The sequence below is a fragment of the Petaurus breviceps genome, unplaced genomic scaffold (assembly GCF_028583685.1).
Source record: "Petaurus breviceps papuanus isolate PSGF00001 unplaced genomic scaffold, PetGlider_PUasm1.0 90638, whole genome shotgun sequence".
In the NCBI taxonomy this organism is placed as follows: Eukaryota; Metazoa; Chordata; class Mammalia; order Diprotodontia; family Petauridae; genus Petaurus; species Petaurus breviceps.
This window is the reverse complement of record NW_027187295.1, coordinates 8,325,289-8,352,192: the sequence shown is the minus strand read 5'-3', so window position 1 is coordinate 8,352,192 and position 26,904 is coordinate 8,325,289. Positions and strand designations below refer to the sequence as shown.

Below are 26,904 nucleotides of genomic sequence, written 5' to 3'. Positions count from 1 at the left end.
TGCTAGATTTTTAGTAAGAAAATCTGAGTTTGAATCCCAGCTCTGCTACTTTCTAGGTATGTGACCTTGGAAAAATCATTTTACCTCAAAAAGCCTCAGTTTCCTTAGCTGTAAAATGAAGGATTTGGATGAGGGGATGCCTAATCCCTTTACCCTCTAAATCTTGAAACTTACGATGAAGTGTATAGAGTATTATTACTCCTAAGGTATAGGAAATGTATTACGTTCTAAAATTATGGAGGATTCTCCTCTGGGCATTATTCCTTCTCCAATTGTTGCCCCCTCCCCACCCTTGTTAGAGTCCCTGAACCCATTTTTTTTTCAGTTTGATAATTCTAATCTAAAATCTAATCCAAAACTTTCTAGAAAAATTATGGATTCTCCTGAAGTATTCCCATTATGTAGATTTATGATAGTTAAATATATGCAAAGGGACAAAAGAGAGGGAAAAATTTGACCATGAGAAATTTTATTAGGAGATTTTATTATGTGTCTCTGTGAGGAAAAGACCAACAACCACATACAAGCTTACAAAGATGGTTATCCTTCAACATGCTTACTGTGTGAATGGGACCAAAGTAGCCTCACCATCTAGGCTATTTCTTGAAATATACACAATGAAGGGAGAAAGTCCTCAAGAACAATCTTCAACAGGAAACATTGACAAATGTTATAAATCTAGGCTTTTTAGTGCAAGTCAACAATGATCCTGACCTGCAGTTTTTAAAGTGAAAATAGATTAGCACCATTATATTTGCCTTCCCAACTTTAAGTGGTCTTGACCAGCAATGACAAGAAAGGGTAGAAGCACCTTTGAAAAAAGTAGATTCAAATCCATTAATAAAATGAGTAGCTTAAAAAAGGGGGCTGCCACTCAATCCTTGCACTAGCCTGTACTTTGTCCACTACCCATTGGCACAGAACTAGACCAGTTTTATGAAATAAACAAATTGAATTGATAAATCTCTCAAACACATATAGAGTTTTTGTTTGTTCATTTGTTTTTGTTTGTGATGAGACAGCTAATTCATCCCAGTTTCTGTCCAAGATGAGGTAGTTGAAACAGGGAAGTCCTTTCTATCTTTTTCTTTTTACCATCTCAGAAAGGAGGATAAATTGTTCATGCATGGGGTATTCAGTGCCTTGTGATTGGGGCAGCATTCAAAGACTGGAACACAGAATTGTTGTAAGACTGTTGAAGTTTATTATAGCACCACTGAGACATTTTGAAGATGGAATTGGTAAAAAAAAAATAGAGCCAAAAGCATTTGAATTGTATTTGGTGTACTAGCAAAACAAAAATGATCCCTTTCTGTCAAATCATGTTTTTTTTCCAGAAATTTTGGAAATAAATAACTGGAATACAGCTGTTCACCTGTATTGGTTGACAAGATTAGAACAAGAGGAACACAGTTGGAGTGTGGATTTGTTTGCTGGACTTTCAGAGAGAACAAATTCTTTAGTTTACAAAAAGCAAACAGGGCCAATGTCCACACCAAATTCTTGATCAGGACCACCAATATCGAAGGGAGCGATGTCAATGATGGGCAGTCTCACAGCCTTGCGTGTTCGGTATTCAAAGACAGTTTGCCCCCATTCCCCAGTGTGTTTCTGTGGGAAAAAAAAGGAGCGAAAAAGTGCATTAGTGATGTGAAAATGAACAGTATTTCATAAATTGGTTAGATATGGAGAAATAGTCCCCGTGGCATTTCACTAGTTTACTTGGGACCTGCCATATGAGAAACTTTGAGTTTTCCTTGTTGAGGAATACAATTTTTAATAAAAAATGGCATGTTTGAGCCCACTCAGGGTTACCTGATTATAGAGGGAATGGCTTTGAATTCTCCCAGAGATGCAGAACTTACTGTGATGACTGTGAAGGACTTGGTAGAGTTTTTAAAATGTTTTTGCATATTTACATGGGATGTATTTTAGATGTGAATAATAGTTCTCCCTCCATTCATGGATGAGTGGAGGGATAACAGAAAAGGGTAAAGTCATTTTGTGTGCTCAAGCTGCCCTGTAAATTAAGTAGTCTTCTAGGGCAGAATTTTAAATGCTAAAGAAAGGATATTTAAATTGTTCACTTACACTGCAGCCATCTTCCAGAACTGTATATGTGAATTTACTATTTCCTTCAGCTTTGAATTCACCATCATTGGAACCCATCAACCTCAGAGCTTTCTTTACATTCCCACTGGCTTGATCCATGTAAGCAATGCTGTTCTTGCAATGATATGTGATGTTCTGTGAGGCACGACTGGAAAGAAGTCTGAGGAATGCCATTTGAACGTCAAGAACATCTTCAGGAAGCTCGGGATTACCGTAGCTAAACTGTGGTAGGAAAAAAAGAAATAAAATTAGCCAAGAGTTCAAAATTTTAGTTTTATTTCTTAAGATTGAATTGGAATTATATAAATATATTTGTATTTACTATCAGGCCACTCATGGTGAAAGAAATATTACTTGTAGAGAGTAGCTCTCTCTCTCGTATCTATTTATGGGAGTGCAGTGATAGGATTCATGGTGTAGGACTAGTCTTGGAATCAAGAAAATTTAAATCATGTCCAAATCTCTTAGTGCCAAAAGAGTACACTCTAAACATATGAAGTACAGAGGACACGCTGGTAAGAAGAGTGGAGGAAATCTCCACACCAAAATAATTCATATAAACATAGCAATTAGCAATTGAATTTGTATTTTATTTTAGTATTATATATATTGTCAAAGTATATATATATATATATATATAGAGAGAGAGAGAGAGAGAGAGAGATCAGAAAAGTTTAATAAATATATTTATTTCATAAGAATGAATGATTCAGTTAATGTAATTCTTAAAATTTCTTTTACCCTGATAAATATGTAGCTAAATAAAACTCTTCAGTACTATTTCATCATTTAGAAAACTCATTTCATTAACTTAAGAGAAAACATGGTATAGAGGATAGAGGGCTAATCTCTCATGACCTACATTTAAGCCTGACCTGAGGCTGTGTGGTCCTTGGCAAGTATCATCCCAGATGACACTGTAAATCCTATAATTTGCACTGATAAAGGGAGTGTACTCAATGAGAACTCTCTACATTAAGAAAGCACAGGTTCAGACACTACCCCTTCCCTCTTCCCTAGGGGCACAGTGCCAGGAATGGAATTCAGAAGACTTGAATTCAAATCCAGCCTCAGACTCTTACTAGCTGCATGACCCTGGGCAAATCACTCAACCAGTGCTTGCCTCAGTTTTTGCACCTGTAAAATGGTGTAAAATAATAGCACCTATCTTCCAGTGTTGTTGGATCAAATAAGAGAATAATTGTAAAGCACTTAGCACAGTGCCTGGTAAATAGTAAGTGTGATATAAATTTTAATTTTTACCATTATTAAAATTGGTAAATAACTTTTCTTTGTACATACTTAATAAATATTTGTCAAATTGGAGAAATGGGAAGTAGAGAGGGTTAGTAGGGGATCAGATAAATGTGGTAATTGGGAGGCTAATAATACCATCTCCTTCCTTACCTGGAAACCACCATTCATGGACTCTCCAAACCAAATGTGTTTCTTTTCACCCTTGGAATCTGTCCACCAGTTCTTCCGTGGAACATTCATAGGGCTGGCATTTATACATGTTTCACCATTTTCCATATTACAGTACACTTGGATGGCATCCATCTTGCAACCTTGGTTAGGATCAACCCAGTACAGTCCTGAACAATACACAACATAGAACAATGGTTAAGAAGCTCATTTGGAAAATTCATTATTTCATCTAGGATGAAAGTTTTTTTTCTTTTAAATATGGCAATCCATTCTTAAGGTTAACCACATAAGAAAGGACCTTGAGCTTCATATGAGAGTATCTGACTGTATATTCAATGTATTGGTATTTTATAGTATAGGATCTGAAAGAAAACTTAGTTTTCTATTAAGTACAAAGCTAGAATAGTGTTTCCTGTCAATATAAGTATTATGAAAGGCCAAATGTTCACCTGTCAAGGATACCATAGAGTGGACTCCTGCATTAGATAGGGAGATGAACTGTAGTTCAAGTTCTGAAGTGCTTTTTAACACTAAATTGTTAGGAGTCTATAAGGAAAGTGTAGGGTCCATAGAAAACAACATCCTGATAACTTGGCATTGTTTTAATACTATTTATACTTTCTGTTATCTAATTTTGATAAGACCAAGGTGATTAGAATAGGTATTTTTCATAGCTATCTTAATTCTTTGATAATTACTCACAATTTAATGTTTCCCTTCCATAAAGTAATTTGGAAGAGCATTATTTTAAGTCAGTTCAAGTTCATTTCTACTAAATTCCTCTAAGTGCTACTTTTGTAGTATCTTTTTTTTCATTTTTTGATTTCTTAGAAAAAAATTATCCATGTTTTAGAGGGGTGAAGCATGCCATTTCTCATGTCTGCTAAATTTACACTTGCAATGAAAGCAATTTCCATTCCAATACACATACCACTCTTGAGTTCAGGATGGCAGAATTTCAGGTCACGGCAATTACGTGCAGGATTTTTTCGTGATCCATCAGGACTAATGATGCTTTCTATCTGTCCATTCATTGATTTGAGTGAAGACAAAATCTCTTCAGTGTTGACTGAGGGCTCATCTCCATAATATGGGGCAGCTTTTTCTTGTGAAGGTCCAAAGGAAGCAGCAGCACCACCACCACAGCAGGGACCAGGGTTACCAGGTGGGCCAGGAGGACCTGGGTTTCCAGGATGACCAGGAGCACCCTAAGAAATGGGGAAAGTATGGACAATGATTAAATATTAATTGTTTTCTTGGAAAAGCTGTATGGAAAAAGTTCATAAGATTCCCTGGAGAATATAGCTTAAAAATGGGGAGGCATGGTAGAGGAAAGGAAACTGGTTTCAAATTTGAACCCAAAGAATTGGGTTAAAATCCTGGCTCTACTACTTAGATACTACACTGTTACTTTTGGCAAGAAATTTAACTACTCTGAGGCTCAGTTTCCTCATATATAAAAAGAAAGAATGAGACTAGATGGTTTCTGAGGTGTCTTCCAGGTCTAAATCCAATGATTCTAATAGGATAATTATTTAGTAACGTTTTTTTAGCTTAGTTGCTTTAAATATGATTATCATTAAGTGGATAAATATTTCTGATGACTGTATTTCAAATGTAAAATTATTTCATGGTACAAAAATGGAATGCTTTCACTTCATCCTTTTATATTGCTTTGTTACACATATACATATTCCTTTGTGTTACATACACACATATGTATATCTATAGAATTAAATAAGATAAAGTGTATAAAACACTTACAAATCTTAAAGTATCTTATTATTGGGCATTATAGACAACTTAATTTCCTTTAATAAAGGGTCAATAGTATGCTTGTTATTTTGACAAAATAGCTGGATGGCTTTTAAAAAATATTCAATCATTTGTTTTAGTACTAGTGAGGAAAGTCAATATGTATTTCTTTAGGTCATGGTGGTGTCTAAAATCTCAATCTTATAATCCAAGCTGTAAAGGAGTATTTTCTTTTCTGATTTAAACCTGTATTATTTGGGTATCCTAAAAATACAGATTCAACTTCCTATTTCTGATAATGGGTGAAAGGAAAAAAAATAACAGTTTAAATGTGCATGTAAATAATTGTCTCCTTACATCTGACCCTCTTTCTCCTCGGTTTCCTCTGGGGCCTGGAGGACCAATGGGACCTGCATGTCCACTAGCTCCATCTTTGCCAGGGGGTCCATGGGGTCCAACAGGTCCCTAAACAAGATACAAAAGAAACAATTATCAAAACCACAGAAATACATACAGTAGATACAAAGATGGAAAAAGACAAAATTAACACAAGAAACCTATTTTCAAATGTATTTATATTATCTCACTGCAATCTCACTGAGTAAGTTTTTTCATTTTCCAATAGCCTAATAAAATTTCCAGCATGTAGTCATCTCTCAATATTACTTACTCGGGGGCCTGCAGGTCCCGGACTGCCAATGGCACCTTGGTGACCAGGTGCACCCTGAAAAGGTAGGATAGTTTGAACATTAGTTAAGAGATTCTTAAAAGTTCCAAAAGTTATGATTGATCATATAAGATTCAGTGTCATGGTCATGACAACTTAAAGTGATCCATTATGCTTCATCTTTTATTTTCTCTATTTACTCAAGCTAACTCTAAGATAGAATATCTCTAACATCTACCTGGAGAAACTAAGAATTTAGTCATCTTCACTGAAAAGTGCATACTTTCTTCTTATCTATAATATTCTTAACTTTTAAAAAGAAAAATGCAAGCCCCAAGAGTTATTTCCTAATCTAGAGTTTTCTTTATTAATCCTGAAATATGTATATTTGCATATTTTCTAATTAATATCGTGGTCAAGGTCAACAAAGTCAACAAATATTTATTTTGCATTTATTACAGCCCAGGGACTGGGGACACAAAAGTAAGAGATGTTTTTACATAACAAAAACATTTAATTTAAAAACTACTTTCTTACATAAATCTTGTGAATTGAGTTACCTCTAACCCTCTAATTAAGTGAGGAGGTTAAACCAATTATATGAAAAATGATACAAAATATGAATTTCCTCCCCTCTGACTCCTGTACTAGAGTCTCACATACTTAAATGAATGGTTATACTATTTAAAATAGATGTAGCTGCATCTCATTGGATGCAATACAACAAAAAGAAGAATTATTCAGGTATTTTTCCTTTTCTGTTCAGTAACAACTTGTTCATGTGATGAGTTGTGATGCTAAATGGAGAATAAATCACATGGTACTTTTTAAATTAGGTGAATAAATAAAGAGACTTTTAATTCCATGGGAGTACAGAATGAAATACGTTGTAAGACTAGGATAAGACCAACTACTAAGCTTAATATGAAAATTTATTACAAAAGATTAGTACCCAAAGTGGCCTTGTTTTAACTAACAAAGAGATCTTTTAAAAAGTTTAAATACTTACTGAGGAACCTGGTGGGCCAGGTGTCCCGGGGAAACCACGATGTCCTTTGATGCCATTATTACCTCGTTCTCCAGGTTCACCTTTGTCACCACGTGGGCCTTGAGCACCCTGTAGAAATACATAGGGAAATAATTATAGACTTGCATTTGCAATAATTAATAATTTTCTGTATTAAAATAGGCTCTGTTATCTGATATTCTATTACCCAGAGCATGATCAAATAACACTTTTGTACAGTGATAGAATAACAAAAATTGAAGTTTAAATGATAACTTTGAGGTGCTCTGAGATCCAGTTACCTTCTGAATCATCAAAGAAAAATTTAATTATATTCTGCATCATTCTCAACATGAATATATTTTTATTCATTTTTCCAATTTGTTATATTTCCATTGGAACATTTTAATGACCATTTGAAAAAATGAATATCAACTATGTGTAAGGCACACTTTAGAAGATAGACTTCTTGAGGATAGGAAGTTTTCTTCACTTAGGATTTAATATCCTTGGGATCTAATACATATTACACCGTTCATAAGTGCCTGTGTAATTGCAGTCAATTGAAGGCATTGAATCCGTCATTATATGTATTGTTTTTCTAATTTATTTCACATTGGAAATCCTTTTGTGGATTGTATGGTAACTGTCATCTAATAATTTTCAATTCCCTGACCATGTCAGATATTTGAGTTTTCTGTGGCTTCCAGATGTAAAAAGGCGTCACTTACAGGAGCACCTCGCGCACCAGCAGGACCCGGAGGGCCGCTAGGACCAGCAGGACCCTAAATGGAACAGAGAAGATGTTAGTTCACATCATTATTTTTTAAATGCTGAGATGGAAAACTCTTATTTTATTGCTTTCATATTGTTCAAAGAAACTGCACCAGGTAAGAATAGCTGTAGTGACTTTTCTGCTTCAGCCTGGGCTCAATGTTGGTAATAAAAGTTCCACTGTGAATTGCTGAATAATATAAACATGTCCTGGTCAGTGAGTCATGAAGACCTTAAGTCCTGCCTTTGACTTATACTAGCTGCAGGACCATCAGTCCCCTCAATGTGAGAGGTTACTAATAGTAGCATTCCTGATAGGTATCCCTGGCTGGATCTTCCACACCAAGAAATCACCTAACCACACAAAATCATAGTTCTAGACCAAAAAGAAAAATGCTAATAGGATGGCTTTTAACTTCAACATACTTCTTTCAAAGTTTCAAACATCTATTTGAAATAATTATTTATTATTTAGTTTACAGAGTTCTGGACAGAGTCAGGAAGATCTAGAATCAAGTCTTTACTCTGACACTAGTTGTGTGACCATGAGAAAGTCACTTAAACTCTTTGAATCTGTTTCCTCATCTATAAAATGAGGATAATAATACCCATAGGAACCACTTCACCTTAGAGTATGTATTAAGCTAGACTTGCATAAAAAAGGCTTTATTAATCCAGCTTTTAATTTGCTAAAAACACATCTTTCTATTCTTTGGTATAAATATTATGTGATTTTGTATTTTAATAATGATTCCTTATAGGTTTCTTTTAGAAATTTCTGACTTGAAGTGATCATTTTCTACTGTAAAAGTGAGATTTTCCTTTTTTTCTTTTAAAGTAATTGGGGTTAAGTAACTTGCTCAAGGTTACACGGCCAGTTATTTCTGGGTGTGGGGCTGAGTGTCTGAGCCCGGGATTCGATCTCCAGGTCATCCCGACACTGGAGCCGGTGCTCTTACTCTCTGTGCTACCTGGCCGCCCCGTGAGATTTTATTTTTAAAAAAGAAATATCCTTACCTACTTGCTGAATAAGTGAAGAAATTCCAGAACATCTAAGATGCTTCAATCTATCTATCTATCTATCTATCTATCTATCTATCTATCTATCTATCTATCTATCTATCTGTCTGTCTGTCTGTCTGTCTGTCTGTCTGTCTGTCTGTCTGTCTATCTATCTAGATACACAGAGAGAGAGAGTCACACAAACAAAATACAAAATAGAGTCGATCCTATTTGAACTTACAGATTCTCCTCTATCTCCACTTTTTCCAGATGGGCCAGTAGGGCCAGGAGGGCCAGGATGTCCAGGAGAGCCAGGAGATCCAGGAGGACCCCCTTCACCACGATCACCCTATAAACAAATTCACAAAGTCCAGATTAAATGCAATGTAGCCTGTATTGAATTAACCTTCCAACCACCCATCTAACCCTTCAGGATTCAAACATGTATTTGTTGAACATCTACCATATACCAGACATTCTACTAGGCATTGGGGATGCAAGTACAAAGAATGAAACAATCTCTACTCGTAATGAGTATTCATTCTAAGGGGGGAATGCGAAGTACATATATAAATATGTACACTATAAATATAAAGTGAATGAATATAAATATATACCAACTAGTTAAATGCAAGATAGTTTGGGAGAGAGGGCATTCTCAGTTGGGGAAATCAGGACAAGATTCATTTAGAAGATTTTGCTTGAGTTGTGTTTTGAGATGAGAGGGACTCTGTGAGGCAGAGGTCAAGAGAGAATACATTTCAGGCACAGAAACTATGTTCCCTGTATTCTGTCTTGGAAAGCTAAACACAGGAGTTTATATTTTATTTCAGAGGCAATAGGAAGCCACTGGGATTGCTTGAATAGCAGAGTGGCATGGTAAGATTTACACTTAATGTAAATTATTTTGTCAAGATCATATAGGGTGGATTGGAGTAGTGAGAGACTTGGAGGAAAGAGAACAGTTGCAATAATCTAGTCAAGAAGTGGTGAGATCCTAAATTAAGGTGATAGCTATAGGAATGGAGAAAAGAGATTGGGTGAAAGAGATGATATAAAGGTAGAAAAGGGCAAGATTTGACAAATGATTTATATGTGGAGTAAAGGAAGTGGAGGATTTGAGGATAATACTGGATGTATGAACCCAAGAAAGTATAAGAGTGGTGCTGTTGACAGAAATGAAGAAGTCTGGGAGTCAGGAGGGTTTGAAGGAAAATAATAAGTTCAGTTTTTGACTGTTGACAGTTAAGTTTGAGATATCCTCAGGATATCCATTTTGAAATGTCAAATAGGAAATTGGTGATGTGGCACTAAAGTTCAAGGGAGAGACTGGATGTATGGATCTAGTTGTTATATATAAACTCATGGAAGCCAGAGAGGCTACTGAAAGAGTATAAAGTGAGAAGAGAGTCCAGGATACAGCCTTGAGAACACCTTCACATAGGAATCATCATGTGGAGGGTAAGTCATTCAGGAGATTGAGAATGAGAGGAAAGAGAAGTGGAATTTTCACCTAGAGGGATCACTTTTCCAAAAATACAGAGAATATAGAGATTACAGGAAGAGAGAGCATTCAACAGTGTCCATTGGAGCAAACTGGAGAATAATTAGAAGTGGGGAAAAGATCATCAGATTTGGAAATTAAGAGATCATTGGTAAATTTAGACAGGTGTTTCAATTGATCAATGAAATCAAAAGTCAGATTGCAAAGGATTGAAGAGAAAATTATAGTGAAGGAAGTGAAAGAAGGTAATATTGGCAGCATTTTCAAGGAATTTGGCTAAGTAGAAGATATGTATATATATATATATTTTTTTTTGCAAGATTCATAAATTTGTTTTACTCTCTTCATTGATTAAAAATATCACAGCATTTCAAATGTTATTCAAACACTAATAGTAGCAAAGGATGATAGCTTGAGGGTATGGTAGGTCCTAGTGAAGATTTTTTTATAATGGGGAAATTTGGACATGTTTGTATGCAGTAGGGAAGGAATCAATTAAGAGAGAGAGAATCTGAGGATTAGAGACAGAAAATAGAATGATTCAGGATGAGAAGATGAGAAGGGATGGGATCAAATACAGACATAGAAGTTGTGGTCGTAACAAGAAGGGTCATCTCTTTCTCAGAGACTGGGGAAAAGGAGAAGCAGTCCTTTTGAGGATACCAGAGACCCTTCAAATTGTACCTTGCCACCAGGAGCACCATCACGACCTGGCTGCCCATCTGATCCAGGATTTCCCTAATGAAGAAAGATCAGGAGAATTAAAACTACTTGAACCCATAAGCATATTAATAAAGTCACTACTACAGTTTAAGAGATGAAATCAAACAAGCAGGCATTTTCAGCCCCTTCCCTCTCTCCTGAGAGTTGTAGTACCCCTATGCCCTTCTAACATGTATTATTATTCGTCGAATTTTCCCCTTTTATATGAATAATCATAACTATAGATCATGAATCCCAAATCAAATTGTACCACAGAATATTGTTTTCATTAAAAAAGAGTGAAAGGAAAGAGAGAGGCAAGGAAGAAAGAAAGAGAAAGAAATAAAGAAAAAGAGAGGACAATATAGTCATATGGCTTGATCTAGATTAATGAAAATCTCAACTGAGGTAAGGCCAAATTGACTGCTGTTGAAATTCAGGTTTATTAAGGTTAATTTGATTGTGCCATGGAAACTCTGCTAAAGGACTGACTTACATCTCTTCCAGGTTCTCCAGGCATCCCACTTAAACCAGGCAGACCTTGTGGACCCTGAGGACCACGTTCTCCATTTTGACCACTGGGTCCTGGTTTGCCATCTTCACCCTACATGGAGAGAAAGAACAAACTAATTTTTATCCCATCCTTAATTTGGTCAAAAATGAGGCACTAGGAAGTAACCTGACACCCAGAGGCAGGTCCTGTCATTTCTTTTTACTCGTTCTTCCTCTCTCTTCTCAGTTGAACTGTGATTCTAGAACTAGGACAACAGTTTACAGGCCAGATGTGGCATATCCAAATGCAGGGTACATTCTGCCAGAGATATTTTTTGCAAAAAGAAAAAAAACTAATTTCTGACATAAATGTGCTAGGAGCCAAGAGGACCTATGTAATCCTGCTGCTTTTGTGTAAATGACAGCCTCCAGATGTTACCAGGTAAACAGGTCTTGACCACTTAATAATTGGCACTTTATAAAGATTCATGAGACCCCCACATATATGGATTTCTTAGATAAACCTCTTCTTGGCCTATTATTTTACTGGAAGAAAAGCTCTAGGAGTGAGTCAGTTTCCCTCTTCCCATACCCCTACCTGACAAATTGAATTCAATTTGTCAAATTGAGAAAATAAACTTAGTCATGTTAAAAATGAAGGGATATCCTGAAGCGAAATACTTTGCTTATTAAAAATAAATCTACTTTTTAAAAGTGATTGCTAAAATATGCTGAAGGTACCAAGAAACAATTACACAATCCATGGATCTCCACTCACTTTGGGTCCTTGCGGGCCAGGTCCCCCACGACCTCCTGGCATGCCTGGTGGTCCTGCGAGACCTCGTGCCCCCGCGATACCTGTAATACCTGATGGACCTGGACTTCCCTGTTGAGAAATAACAAAAATATGTTATTTAAGTGTTACAATTACTCAATTCACACTTCCTTTATTTAGGCAACCCTGGTCCTTAGTTCCAAAGAAAGACCAAGAAGACTCAGCACCATATAAGTATCTGGGAAGAAAATGAAGTAGCCTAGAGTTCTAAAGTTCTAAAAGCCAAAAAAATTTTTACAGATTGAGTTTTGTTAATCTGAAGATTTGAGGTCACAACTCCTGACTTACTATGTAAAACTATGATGTATAAATAATAAGTTCTAAGTAATGTAGTAGAAGGATGAAATTTCAAAATATATAACTGAGGGGAAAATGTAAGAAGCTGAAATTATTATTAAAACTATAATAGAGTTGAAAGAGAAGAAGAACATGCAAAGATTAAATTAAGGATTTTAAAAATTTTGCATATGTGATTCCAAGGTCTCATATAATAACTGAGGATGACTCCAGAGGAGAAAGTGAGGCTGGTGACTTTGCACAGCCCTCCCTCACTTAAATCTAATTCATTTACAAATCATGGCATCACCTTCCTGATGTCACAGTCCTCTTAGAGAACAAGGACACATAACAATGACAACAACCACAACAATAACATCATCATCATCATCATCATCATCATCATCATCATCATCATGATGTAAGTAATAATATTCAGTTACTGACCGGTGTTCCTGGTGGGCCAGAGGGTCCTTTTTCACCTGGTGGTCCAGCATCACCTTTTGGACCGGGACTTCCTGGATTACCAGGAGAACCACTATTACCAGCAGGTCCAGGGGGTCCATCCTTGCCTGGTGCACCATTGCTGCCAGGAGGACCTGGGTTACCCTTTGGAGAAAAGTTAAAAATAGAGACTTATAATCAAGTATTACCCAACAAAGATGTGGCCTGTTGCCTTTCTTTCCCTGATAAAGTAAAAGAAAAAAAAATAGACCACGGTAGTAAAAAAAATAAGCTATTGTTGTGCTTCCTTGATTGTGAGGAAGCTCTGTTGAGGTTCCTAGATCAGTATTGGCGTTAATCCTAGCAGAATAAGTGTCATGGACACACCCCAATGTAACTTACATTATTTCCGGGAGGACCAGGAAGACCGCGAGCACCAGGAAAACCCGCAGTACCCTATGAAATTATAAACATCTTGATTACTCTTAAAATTCTGCTACTAGTAAGCAAAAAAAGAGAACCAAACAGAAAACAAAACCCAAACTGTCCAGAGCGTATGGCACAGGTAACTAGGATTTTGATAATGGGCCCTTACTTCCTGGGCAAAAGAATCTTTCAAAATATCTTTGGGTCACTCTGAGTCACTTAAAAATGTAATTAATTCTATGAAACATTTTTTGTCATTTTATAATGCATATGTTAACCATGTTTGGGGAGATAATTTTTAATTCTTCACCTGTATCTTTCAAGGATTAATGGTTTCTGTTTGGGAATAATCAGATGATTTTGTGTAGGGGTAGGATTCATAAAGTAGCTAATTGAAGTACTCATAATACAGTCCATCATTCCCCCCCCCCCCAAATCTTGTGGAGCAAGTAGGGACCAATTTCAATTACTCCTATCTTAAAGATAAAAAATCTGAGAAATCAAGTGCTTTGCCATCATATGAATGGCAGAAGTGGAGGAAGAACATTGATATTCTAACTGTTCTGATATCATTACTAATAGCTATAAGACAACCGTGTCTAACTAAAGAAGCCATGCAGCCCTATATATGTTTGCTTCTGTGCTAATCAGCACTAATAAATGAATTGTAATAGAAGTTACATAGAACAGAAATAGAATAAAAGAGAAAAATACTTACAGGACCACCAGGATTGCCACGATCACCTTTGACTCCCTGCGGACCTGGTGGACCCTACAAGGCATGAAAAACATCATTAAGCCTTGCCTTTAAGTATAGTATGAAAAAGTGATGTTTGAGAAACATTAAAAAATATGCCATTTCATAGTAAAAATTGTACATGTCTATTGACATGCACTCTTCAGTTTAGAAGACTGTGGAAAGGAAGGAGGGATACTTACAGCTGGACCAGGGCCTCCTTGGGGCCCTGCCAGGCCTGGAGGACCTCCTTCACCTTTCTCTCCTGGAGCACCTCTCTCTCCTTTAGCACCAGGTTCACCATTTTGTCCCTACATTCAAAAACAGTAAACCATAAATTCACATGTCAAAATATACATATGGATTAAATTATTCTAATTCCCCAAACATACATATACTAAGTGAAGTAGGAAGGAAAATCTTTTTCCTGGATTTTGTCAGGATGAAAAACAAAGAAAACCCTACTTTTCCATGATAGGAGACAACAAAGTAAGAACAAACCAGACCACTAATTTTATAGGATAAAACAATCCCTCCATAGAATAGTGGGAATGAAACAATAGTTGCATGATTTAAAAAAAAATGATATGCATTACTCTATTCATTATAAAAAGGTATGGTATAGGGTATGTTTTAAAAATATAACTTTTTGTTTTATATTTTAAAACCTTTAGAGAGACATACAGCATCATGTTTTTGGAGGGTTTCACCTATATTTTCTGAGGCTATTCTCACAATTACTTTGTGAGGTGGGGCAGTTATTAATACTATCATCCCTATTTCATAGATGAAGTTATTGAACCATAGACAATTTAATACAATGAAATAAACTAGCTATTGGCAATTGGTATTAAAATTATTTAATGTTAGAGTTTAAGTACCTTAGAGATCATTCAGTCTAACTACTTCATTTTACAGATGAAGCAATGGAGAAGATTTAAATAACTCTCAACTACCCACAGCTAGTGAGTAGAACCCTTCCCCTAGCTACTTTTCCCGAACCGATATTTCTCAGAAAATAAGCTGTTAGGTCTGTGGAAGAGAGTTAGCTATATAAATTTACACTTACAGGAGCACCAGGGAAGCCAGCAGGCCCGGGAGGGCCATGTTCACCTCTTTCACCCTAAAATACAAAATATAATTATTTGACACAACAAAAATATTCCATTCATAGAAGGTCAGATTTTATTCTTAAGATCTTTTTATTTCTTCAGACAGAAATTGTGGTATAGAACATGCAATAACTTTATTTTATAGGAAAAATTCCATCTTTGACACTCAGGTGAGAATTTCTTCAACTTGATAAACATTTTGGGTAGAATTAACTTTCTTATTTCTTTTCATTTATCATCACATTTCATTAATTAACACTAATTCTGATTTTTGGCATTTTCAAGTTTTATATCTTTTTATTGACACAACTTCCAATAACTTGTTTTTAAATATATAATCGAATGTTTTATAGCTGGACTAATTAAGAATACTGATTATAGAATCAAATGATTTAGAACTAGAGGGACCTTGGAGAGGTCACCTAGTTCTTGTAAACAAAGAAGCAGACTATGCTAACTGGGTTTGAAGAAGTCCTCATCTGGAGAATTTATATTGCTATTTGCAACCTATGGCATATAGCAAATGATATCGTCTCCATCTTTTTTCATCCAAATTGTTTGCTTCCTAAAATTTCATTTAAGACCATTTCCTTATCTAGAGAAAAATATTTACCTAGTCATGAAAGGGGGGAAAATTCTAAGTCTATTTCATATTTCCCAAGCATTTTGATAAAAAGAGGTCTGGCTGTAGATATTGCAAGGAAAAAAGGACCATTACTATATCTGAAAATAATTCAAAGTGAATGCTTCTGTATCTGACATCTTGGGAAATGGTACATATTCAGTTATTCTACAGAAATAGAGAATTAGACTTGGGTTGAACATTTTTTAGTGTGTTGTCCACTCCTTTTTCGCTGTTGCTTTTATTTTCTTTGTTGATTTCCTTTTGACTTAAGTTTCTGAATTATAAACACTGGTAAAAACATCGAGTATATCAATAAATATTTAATAGAACTTACAGGACCACCCCGAGGACCAGCTAGACCTGGAGCCCCAGCTGGACCGCTTTCACCCTGGAAACAAAAGAACACCATAGTTATCCATGACTTCAATATAAAATATTAGAATTTGCTTTCCATTTCTAAACTGTTACCTTATCTCCAGGCTGACCAGCTGGACCAGGTGGCCCAATAGGACCTGCCGGACCCTAAAGAAAACAGGAAAAATATTTCAATATTGAACTTAATTAAAAGGAGGCAAAAAGTTCCATGAGGGCAAGGACAATGACTAACATAAATTTCATGTTTATTTGGGCATTGCATAGTGCTTATTATTTGTCTATTTAATTTCATTGAACAAATAAGGGGTATGAAAAAATCTAATTGTAAACACAGAAAATATTACATGCTGTCATTATTGAATGATCACTGTAAATGTGTTCTGTGCAACTGCTCAATTTTTTTTCTTTTTTTTGAAAGAAATTTAAAGAAAAACACAGCACAGCTGATCATGGGCTATTCCACATAGTAAACAAATTTACATTTGTTATAAATTTACAGAGTATACTCATTATAAAATTTTAGAATCTGAAAAATTTTAGAATTTAACATTTTCAATTTGAAAGGCATTATTTTAGTCTGTTAGAAATATTCATAACTCAATACTTAGGTTTTTGCACATTAAACAACTTCTATATTATAACTTAATTCCTAGGATTATTACCAAAAATTCTGCAAAAGCTAAAGAAGCTATTAGAAAATAATCAAACTCAAAATTTTAAAGATGAAACTTTCCCTGTAATCTCCGGGTTTTGATGGTCGTTTTCTTTAAATGAGCAAGATTTGTATCTTAAATTTCAATATGTACTAAAAGAAATCATTGCATTTACATTTTAACTTGACCATTTTTGGGTCACATCCTGTACATGAAAGAGTACATAGGGGCAGCCAATATAGCCTGTATGTCAAGACAGTAATTAATTTGGTTTTCTTAACCATTATTTAGATTTATAAAGGTGGAGTGAGGAGGTATCCCTTAACTAAGTTGCTTAACATTTAGACATTTTGATATTTGGAATAATAAAGGAAATTATCATGTACGTTATTCAGTAGTCCATATTGATAAAATCTATTTCACTTCCATTGTACCTGTATCAAATACTTAATACTCACTCTTGAGCCATCTTTCCCAGGGGGTCCATCACCACCTTTGCCACCTGGTTCACCCTGTCAAACATAAGCTCCAAAGAATTATTACATATAAATTTAAAATTATAATAATCCAAATATAATAGTAAATTGATACATTTTTAACATTTCTTAATTTGTTGGCCACTTGCTTTTTGTTCCTAATTTTTTTTCCTCTGCTGATTTTCCAAGATGTTTTCTGCTACTGTATTTGGTTAAGCATGTAAGTATAATTCAAATTTAACAAGGTGCACACACATAAACATATATATGTTCACAAATACGTGCATGTATATATGTATATGTACATGTATGAATATATTATATATAATACATATGTGTGTTGCTTTCCTTTTACCCAAGAAACTCCTTTCAATAAACAAGTAAAAGAAAAGAAGCAGATACCTTCTCCCCCTTTGGACCTGGAAGTCCAGCACCTCCTCTTTCTCCAGGCATACCCTGTAGACCAGGTGGACCTGAGTTGCCAGGAGGACCAGCTGGACCAGCAGGACCCTAATGACAGAATCAGAAATCAATTAGAGTGTAACACATTTATTGAAAATATTGTTATGAGACTATGACAGTTGCATTCTTACTTTTCCACCTTCAGGACCAGTGGGACCAGGTCCACCTCTTGCTCCTGGGGCTCCTGGGGTTCCTGGAGCACCACGTTCACCAGGTGGACCAGCATCACCCTATAACAAGATTATTGTGTCATTTTAAAGCTGAAACTTATTTAATAATAATAAATGCCTAGAGGACTTTAAAAATGTAACACTTAAGATGTATTGCTTTAAAGAGTCACATTGCATTAAAATAGTATGTGTTTCTATCTTTTACAACCTTTTTTGTTTTTTGCCTTTTGGAGGGCAATTGGGTTTAAGTAACTTGCCCAAGGTTACATGGCTAGTTTTTTTGTGTGGGTGTTAAGTGTCTGAGGCTGGAACCGAACTCCAGGACCAGCGCTTTACACACTGCACCACCTAGCCGCCCCTATCTTTTACAATCTTAATGACCAAGACCAATTCGGTTTACTATACAGCTAATTTGGTTAACTGTGTAGAAATTGGACATAGTAGACAGTCCAAACATTTAAAATAAGGGATAAAACCTAAGCATCTGATTCCATGATGTGGGACCTAACATATTTAATAGAATTTTTTTGTGGGAGGAGGGGACCTGGAAATTTATTTTCCTGCTAAACAAACTTAACATGGTAGAACTATATTTATATTTGTTTAAAAGAATGAACATTAAGGAAATTATTTGTCTTGTTGACACTACTGCTTTCTAGATAATTAGCAAATTTCTATTCATGTTCCTGAAAACAAATTTTCACTACTCAATTCAATTTAACTTATCTTTAATAAGTTAATATATTTACCTTGCCTCCTGGGGTTCCAGGGGCACCAGCTTCACCTTTTGGACCCTAGTTAAAAAGAAAACAGCATTCATCTCTATATTCAAGAACAGGTTAATCAATATAGCTCATTAATAATGTAAATACTGAGGGATTTAATAAACATTTGCCTTATAGATTATGTGAAATCAGACTTTAGATTTGTATAATTTCTGGTCCATGGGATACCAGAATTCATATTTCAGTGAGCTATGGTATAAAGGTCTTTTGCTGTATAAAGGTATGTAAAATATATACTGTAGATGTGATGAGTAGTAATGTTACATTTTACTAAAATCTGACTTCAGGAATTTAGTTTTTCTTCATTTCTCTATATCCTCTCTTCAGTCAAATTCTTAATTACTTCCATATAGAAATGGTTTCCATTTAATTTAATCCATTGGTTTTTCATCTTTTGTTATAGCAAAAACATTCAAAATGGAATTTGAAACCTACAATTTATGGCATGAGAAAGCATGTACAACTGAAGAACTAATGAAACAATTTTCTTATGCTCACTGCTTTTAGAAAAGGAAATGCCACTTACAGCATCACCAGGTTTTCCATTTTCTCCAGGAGGGCCATTAGTCCCAGGCAAGCCCTAAAAGGAATGATAGTTGTGATAATTCTTTACATTTATATTTTTAAAAATTGTCCTAGTTCTACAAGCTATTTTTCAAATATGAAAATTTACTTATACCAACTCAACAAAATAATAACAATTATTTTCATTTTAGGAAAAAAATGAGCCAGAGATATTTGCAAATGGAAATTAAGATATTTCTTGATCTAGCAAATTTAGTCGGTTATTTTGCTTCTTCAAAAATTATTTTAAAATTGAACAGATACTTGATTACTATTGTTTATATGATTTATAAAAACATAATTACTCATAATATATTCATGCATATTATATATGGGTCAATGTAAATATTACTCACTCTTCTTTCATCATATATAATCATGGTAAAGCATGTATAGTATAATCCATTTTTAGTGAACTCAGGTAAAAGCAGCATAAAGGAAATAGCCCATTGTCTCCTAGATAGTCTCTTAAAAACATATATTCAGGGATAAATAAGTAAGAAGTGCGTACTTGGAAGCCCTGTGGTCCAGCTGCTCCAGGTTCTCCTCTTTCACCAGGTGGGCCCTGTGAAGAAAAAAATTAGTTCCTCTATGACTCAAAGTGAATTGTCTTATCTTTAGTTTACTTTGGTGATATAACATCATCTACACAAGGGTAAGCTTTCCTTTAAAAAAACATATTCAGGGGCTGCCAGGTAGCACAGTGAGTAAGAGCACCGGCCCCAGTGTCGGGATGACCTGGGGATCTAATCCAGGCTCAGACACTTAGCACCCACCCAGAAACACCTGGCCATGTAACCTTGAGCAAGTTTTAACCCCAATTGCTTAGGGGAGGCCAGGTGGCTCAGCAAGTAAAAGTACCAGCCCCATTGTGGAGATGACCTGGGGATCGAATCTGGGCTCAGATACTTAGCACCACACCCAGAAATAACTGGCCATGTAACCTTGAGCAAGTTACTTAACCCCAATTGCTTAAAAAAAAACAAAACCAAAAAAACATATTCAAACTATAAAAATTTTTTCACAGTTCATCTTTGTTAATAAAAGAATAATGAGAGAACCATGTGATTTTCAACTCTGCAACATGAGATGTTAAATGACCCAAATCATGCAGCTAGTATGGCAGAGTGGAGATTAACTAAATAATTGTTAATACTTCCTCCATGACTTCTATCCATAGGACTTTTAGGGTTGCAAGGAATTTAACAGATGACTTACTACATTCCCTCAATGGGGTTAATAAAAACAAATGATTTTTCCCCTCAATATCACAACCTAAATATCATTATTCTCCTTCAATTAAATGGCAACAGCTATTAATTAGTGACCACCAAAGGAGAGGCCATAGTCTATCCTTTTAAGCATTCTCATTTTATATAGGGAGAGGCAGCATGGAGTAGTGAGTGGATAGAGGCATGGTCTTAGAATCATGAAGGCCTTGATTCAAGGCCTGCTTCCAATGCATGCTGGGTATTGCATGATCAAAGCCAATTACTTAACTTGAGTGGTGTTGGCTATTTACTAAACTCATAAATGTCAGATTATATGCATCAGTGTAAGGAAATTTTGGATAAGAATTTCTCCCCCAATTAAGCATAAGTCCAACCTCTCTATTTCAGTCTCTCTGTACATATATGTAATATGTACATAATAGAGATATAAAGATATATGCATTTTATGGAATGTGAGAGCATGTCAGTTATTTATTCAATTTCATTAATGAAACTGATATTTTATTAATGAAGTCCATTCAGTATACCAGTTCCAAAACTGTTTTGCTTAACTATAGTTGTAAAAGTGTTAATTGATATGATTTCTAGATTTTGTAAAGTCTTAGAGTTTATATGATTCCCAGATTTTCTTATCACAAGATATAATGGTGAAGGTTGTTGAGTTCCATCTAACAAATTCTCCTTCCCTTTTTTAGATATATAAATAAACTTACAGCAGATCCTGGAGGACCTGGAGGTCCAGCTTCACCATTCTTTCCAGCAATACCCTATGAAATAAAAGAGATAGAGTGGTAAGTCAAACTAGTAGAACTGGCTAGAGGGCAAAAAAGTATATGATTACATAATTATAATTAAATATGATAAATGCAACATACTTGGGGACCAGGACCTCCGGGGTTACCTCGTTCTCCATTCTTTCCAGGTGGACCCTAAAGAAGGAGAGGTCAGTTTTTTTTTTTTTTTTTACTAATTCACTACTTTCAATACCATGAGAAAAGTGCCAGTCATATAACTAACTCACATCATTGCCTTTAGGACCAGGGAAACCCATGACTCCAGGTTGACCTCGGGGACCAGATGGGCCTGGGGGCCCAGCTCGACCAGATTCTCCTTGATTGCCCTGGAGAACAAAGTAAAAACAGGGGGTGTAATAATAGAGAAATTAGATGCTTAATTGTAAAAAGAATTAAGCATTATTTCTAGGTTTCTATATCTTTGGTCATAGTGATTATTTTCATATCAATGGTTACTGTTCTAAACTAATTATGAGTTAATACATGCACTATAATGTATATGTATTCACATATAGACATAATATTTCAGGCACTAAGGGTATAGAATGAGATTTATGAAATATACATACGGGTGGGCCTGGTTTGCCATCAGAACCTGGGCCTCCTGGACTTCCTGGTAAACCCTGAATTTGAGGAGATCAGTAAATTACATGATTGTCAATCACCAGTTTCTAATGTACAGTATTCAAGCATGCATGGCCATATGTTAACTATGACAAATATTTATAGTTAACTCAATAACCTTACATATGTTTTCATATGTCTACACAGTGTATTGATGACAGTCAGAGCTATATATATAATTATGTTGATCACAGTTTCCTAGAAAGACTTATTAGAAGAAACTTTAGATGTCATCTAATTCAACCCTAAAATGAATTTGGCAGAGCCTAGAGAGGATTTCATTTAAATTCTCTTATAGAAAGTGATCCTATTTTTAAAAATCCCTAGGGAAAATTATTTAATTCTCTTTATTCACATGTGAGCCTAGAGATTAGAACCACCACACATATTTGATTTTTCTTTTCTTTTTTCAATTGTAGAAAATTAAGGTTGCTACACAGACAAAAATGGAGATATAAGTAAGGTAAGGAGCAATGTGCTTCTTAGCTTACCTCCAGCTGTCAGAATAGGACAACACCTGGAGAAATTATTTAAAAAAATTTTTTTTTATTAATTTGTTTGTTTCCTTTTAGTTTACAGGATTCAATACCTGGAGAAATTATTGCCCTTTGTTGGCTACCAAATGTATCACAATTTCTTAAAGAAAAGATCTTGAAAGTTCACTGTAATTGTAATAGCAAATCTGATGAAAAACCTTTCATGGGCTCATTGCATCGCAAAGAGCTAGGATAAACATCACCACTACATCATAACAATCACAGTATACTGTTGTAATGATTTGAACTTTCTAAGGAGCTTTTTAAAAACTGATCATTTCCAAAAGGTATATATTCAGGAAAGACCTATATAAATTGATTCATAGTGAAGGAAATAAAAAGCCAATAGAATAATTTATACAATAATAATACTGTAAGACAAAAAATCTGAATGACTTGAAATCTTTGAGAAATACAGTAACCAACTGTGATTCAAGAGGACTGATGTGTAACTATGCTGCTCATCTTCTCAGAGAAGATGGATTCTAGATGTAGAATAAGACATACACTTTTGGAGATTGGCAATGTGGGAACCTGTTTTTTTCTTGACTAAGTATAATCACTATAATCACTTTTTCTTTCTTTTCTTTTTTTTCTTTTTTGGAGGGGGAAGATAGGGCAATTGGGGTTAAGTGACTTGCCCAAAGTCACACGGCTAGTTTTGTGTTAAGTGTCTGAGGCTGGATTTGAAATCAGGTCCTCCTGATTCCAGGATTGGTGCTCTATTCACTGAACCACCTAGCCACCCCTTCTTTTTTTTAATTGAGGGGATAAGAAAGAAGATAAATGTTAGTTAATTGAAAAAACCTATAATGAAAAATCCTATCCACTTATATGCCCCTCTGAGACAGTATTTAAATGCCCTTCCTAAGATCATATAGGTAGTTTCATGTTTGATTCATGAACAGAAATCCTAGCTATAGATTCTTGCCTTGCATGTTGTAAGACAGAAATGAATGATGAGAGCACAATCATGTTTCAGAGGTTGAAGTGAGCATAGAAACATACTTTAGTTAACTTTTAAGTGTATTTTGATGCCCACAATAGTTGATTACACCTCCAGAATTCACTCACTTTAGAGTGTCAATCTGGAAGTAAGAAGTTTGGAAAATTCTAATTTAAAAATATAGCTTTAAAATTTCCAAGTGTCTTGAACTTTAAGAAAGACCTACTTTGATTGAACATTTCAGCTTTCTAAAAATGTTTTTGTTAAGTCTATATTAAAATAAAACTTTTCAACCTACCCTTTGTCCTGGACTTCCAGGATTCCCATCACGTCCAGCTTCACCAGCGGGTCCTCTAGGGCCTGCAGGACCTGGACCACCACGCTCACCAGCAGGACCCTTATTGGTTAAATAGCATGAGATTAAGATGAATAAATAAAATAAGTAACCAATACTGACTCCCAAATCATCAATATTTGAAATATACTGGAGGTGAACCTCATTTTACCTATAAGCCATAAATAAGTTCATGAAGTTGCTGTACAGAAATTTATTGCAAACATGTATTTATTAACTTACATTGCAAAATTGATAATACTATCCTACAAAAATGATAAACATTTACTAGACTAGTGAAACTTTTTTAAAGGATGTAAAGTCCAGATTTATTACTACACATACCAAGGCAACTAAATCTCTATTTAACAAGAAGATTCCCAAGCTTAGACAATGAACCACTTATTAAAAGTAACATTTAATTGAACAGTTCCATTGGCTTTGAACACTCTGTTGGAGGTTATTTGTAATGGGATCACCTTTGTATTTCTAAGAAAAATGATGATCTCCTAAATTATTTAAACTCTTTCTGAAGGCAACGAGATATTTTACACTCTTATTTCCAGTGCCTCATATAGGTAGACGTGAATAATAGGTACTAAATAAGTATTGAAGGGAAAGGATTTTAGAGATACTGAGGAGGTAGAATTGATGAAACCTGGCAGTTTATTTTATTGGGAAGAGGTAGAGTTAAGAATTGGGGATGATTTTGAGGTTGGGAAATGGAGTCACTAGAAGGATGGTAGTGCCCATCGGCCTTCAGTAGAAGGCTTTTGATTCTATCATAACTGACCTCATCAATTAGGAAAATATGGTTTAGGTATAAGAGTTATTGAAGGAAATTGGAAATATCATTCCAAGTAATCTTTCACTTGGTTGTTATCACTGTTAAATCAGCAGAATGGAATCATGGAAGATTTGAGTTCTTTTTTTTTTCTTTTCCTTTCTTTTTCTTTTTTGGCTTTGCCAATTTTGTCAGTCTCATTTTTTCACCTTAGCATGATTCCCCAGCAATGGATCAATACACAGAGACATTTTCCTTAAATTTACTATGTAGATACCTTCCTGATTTTCTGGCATAGGCTATGGGTCAGGGGTTCTTAAATGGGGTTCAAGAAGTTTTTTTTTTTATTAAAGAACTTTTTGACAACTTTATTTCAATACAATTGGCTTCCTTGTTAGTACTGTGTATTTATGTATATAAACACATTATTCTTGGGAATTTCATAGACTGACAAAGGAGTCCCTGAAAGACACACACATACACACACACACACACACACACACACACACACGCGCTTACCTTTTCACCTGGAGTGCCAGGGCTTCCGGCAGCACCTCGGAATCCAGGGGCTCCCTGAAAAGTAGTAAGGTGAAATATTTTATATGAAAGGGAAGTTACCAAAAATATTGGAAGTGGAAATCCAGTCAAAAATCTAAGAATAAATGAATGTTTGGCATTTGTTTTCTGTACATATGTCTGAATGACAACATTATAGAAAGACAGTAGCCCTGAGAATTCTCTACTCAGGTCATACCACAATTGGTATAGGAATTGAAGGCATTATTTTCTAACCAGAGTAGATTATTTTTGAAGTATCATTGAAAATGAAGGGTGACTAAGAAAATCTGGGAATGCTGTTTCATTTTGCTGTAGGCTCCAATATTAAATTTCCATACCAACATTATTAAGATATCATTTTGGTCCCTAAGTTTGGTCTCAAGCAAACTATCTCCTTTTCATCAGGGACTCAAAATGTTTGGTTGGCTAGTTTTTACAGTACACTCTCAGATGAAAAATTTTCTCATTCCATTTATATAAAAACCCATCTTCACCTCCTTTAATCTATGCCTAACTATATAGAGGCAGAGAATTCATTTATACTAGTTAAAAAGAAAGTAACGAGTCTTGTCAATAGCTTCTGTAAAGTTCCTAATTAAGAAAAATATATACATAAATTGATGGCATTGTCATATGCATGCCATACCATGTGCTTTTAATCAGCCCTGTTTATTATTTGGTGTCTTCATACTTGTGCTCTATTTCAAAGCCATGTTGGACACTCAGTATAGGAAAATCACTAGTTCACTGATAAGCTAAAAATCAAATTTCATAATAATGAATGCAATCATTTTAAAAAATAATTGTATGATACAACCTACCCTCTCTCCTGGAGATCCTGGGATTCCATTTGCACCTGGTTCTCCTGGGTTACCGTTTTTGCCATCCTCACCTTTAGGCCCTGGCTGACCTGGAATACCAGCTTCTCCCTAAAAAAAGATACAGGAATAAGAGAAAATGACCAGACTGCATTGCACCAGTCAGTTCCTAACCATGTGACCTCTTTAAAAAAATATCCATATTTGTTGAGGGAAATACTTACACGTTCACCTCTGGCTCCTGGCTCTCCCTTGCCACCATTTTTACCAGGTTCACCCTATAGCAAGAAAAAACAAGCAAAAAGAACCTAATTAAAAGCCTAGTGAATTAATAAAAGTAATGATTTGATTTGAATATTTGTTTTAATAATTTTTTGTTTTGTGATTTCTTCCTCCTTGACTAAGAAATCTAGAATAAGAACAGAGCAAAAAATTCATCACTACTGCTGGAGAAACAACTTATAACAAATATTTTCCTAATATATGATCATCTTGCTGAATATTTCATATATAAAAGACAGTATCATCACCACCATCATCATAATCACTACTCATCATTAATAAGAACAATGTGTTCTTGGTACATGGTGATGGAGGGGCTGTGCAGAGAATGACATGTTCTTACATAGGTAAACTTGAATTCTACTCTTCAGATTTCTTAAAGAGAAAACTGAATAGTATATGTATAATTAAATTCTTTTTACTGTAAAGTATCCATAAGTACTATTAATTAGACATCGACCTTTAGGCTAATTTATGGAGTTTAAAAAACTGATTGGTAGCATTTTCCTTAAGTGGGAATGAAATAATAACCATAATCATAAATATCAAGCTGGAAGGGACCTCGGAGTATATAAAACCCAAACCCCTCAGTGTATAGATTGGAAATCTGAGGCC

The 26,904-nt window shown here is 35.1% G+C and overlaps 1 protein-coding gene across 1 annotated transcript in view; it reads right to left on the bottom strand.

The window, feature by feature from the left end:
• Window positions 1–452: 452 nt before the first annotated feature.
• Window positions 453–26,904, bottom strand: part of COL3A1 (collagen type III alpha 1 chain) — a 65,689-nt gene continuing 39,237 nt past the window's right edge. Inside the window, exons 19-51 of the mRNA XM_069064535.1 lie at window positions 26,232–26,285; window positions 26,011–26,118; window positions 25,151–25,204; window positions 23,812–23,910; window positions 21,977–22,030; window positions 21,635–21,733; window positions 21,489–21,542; window positions 21,327–21,380; window positions 19,893–19,946; window positions 19,344–19,397; window positions 18,782–18,826; window positions 17,994–18,092; window positions 17,803–17,910; window positions 17,383–17,436; window positions 16,365–16,418; window positions 16,231–16,284; window positions 15,229–15,282; window positions 14,363–14,470; window positions 14,142–14,195; window positions 13,400–13,453; window positions 13,001–13,162; window positions 12,221–12,328; window positions 11,447–11,554; window positions 10,933–10,986; window positions 8,986–9,093; window positions 7,700–7,753; window positions 6,972–7,079; window positions 5,966–6,019; window positions 5,653–5,760; window positions 4,472–4,748; window positions 3,520–3,707; window positions 2,092–2,334; window positions 453–1,611 (exon numbers count right to left, since the gene is read on the bottom strand). Of these exons, the coding sequence (XP_068920636.1) occupies window positions 1,465–1,611; window positions 2,092–2,334; window positions 3,520–3,707; window positions 4,472–4,748; window positions 5,653–5,760; window positions 5,966–6,019; window positions 6,972–7,079; window positions 7,700–7,753; window positions 8,986–9,093; window positions 10,933–10,986; window positions 11,447–11,554; window positions 12,221–12,328; window positions 13,001–13,162; window positions 13,400–13,453; window positions 14,142–14,195; window positions 14,363–14,470; window positions 15,229–15,282; window positions 16,231–16,284; window positions 16,365–16,418; window positions 17,383–17,436; window positions 17,803–17,910; window positions 17,994–18,092; window positions 18,782–18,826; window positions 19,344–19,397; window positions 19,893–19,946; window positions 21,327–21,380; window positions 21,489–21,542; window positions 21,635–21,733; window positions 21,977–22,030; window positions 23,812–23,910; window positions 25,151–25,204; window positions 26,011–26,118; window positions 26,232–26,285 (3,087 nt within the window). The 3' untranslated portion in view covers window positions 453–1,464. The remainder of the gene's footprint in view (window positions 1,612–2,091; window positions 2,335–3,519; window positions 3,708–4,471; window positions 4,749–5,652; window positions 5,761–5,965; window positions 6,020–6,971; window positions 7,080–7,699; window positions 7,754–8,985; window positions 9,094–10,932; window positions 10,987–11,446; window positions 11,555–12,220; window positions 12,329–13,000; window positions 13,163–13,399; window positions 13,454–14,141; window positions 14,196–14,362; window positions 14,471–15,228; window positions 15,283–16,230; window positions 16,285–16,364; window positions 16,419–17,382; window positions 17,437–17,802; window positions 17,911–17,993; window positions 18,093–18,781; window positions 18,827–19,343; window positions 19,398–19,892; window positions 19,947–21,326; window positions 21,381–21,488; window positions 21,543–21,634; window positions 21,734–21,976; window positions 22,031–23,811; window positions 23,911–25,150; window positions 25,205–26,010; window positions 26,119–26,231; window positions 26,286–26,904) is intronic.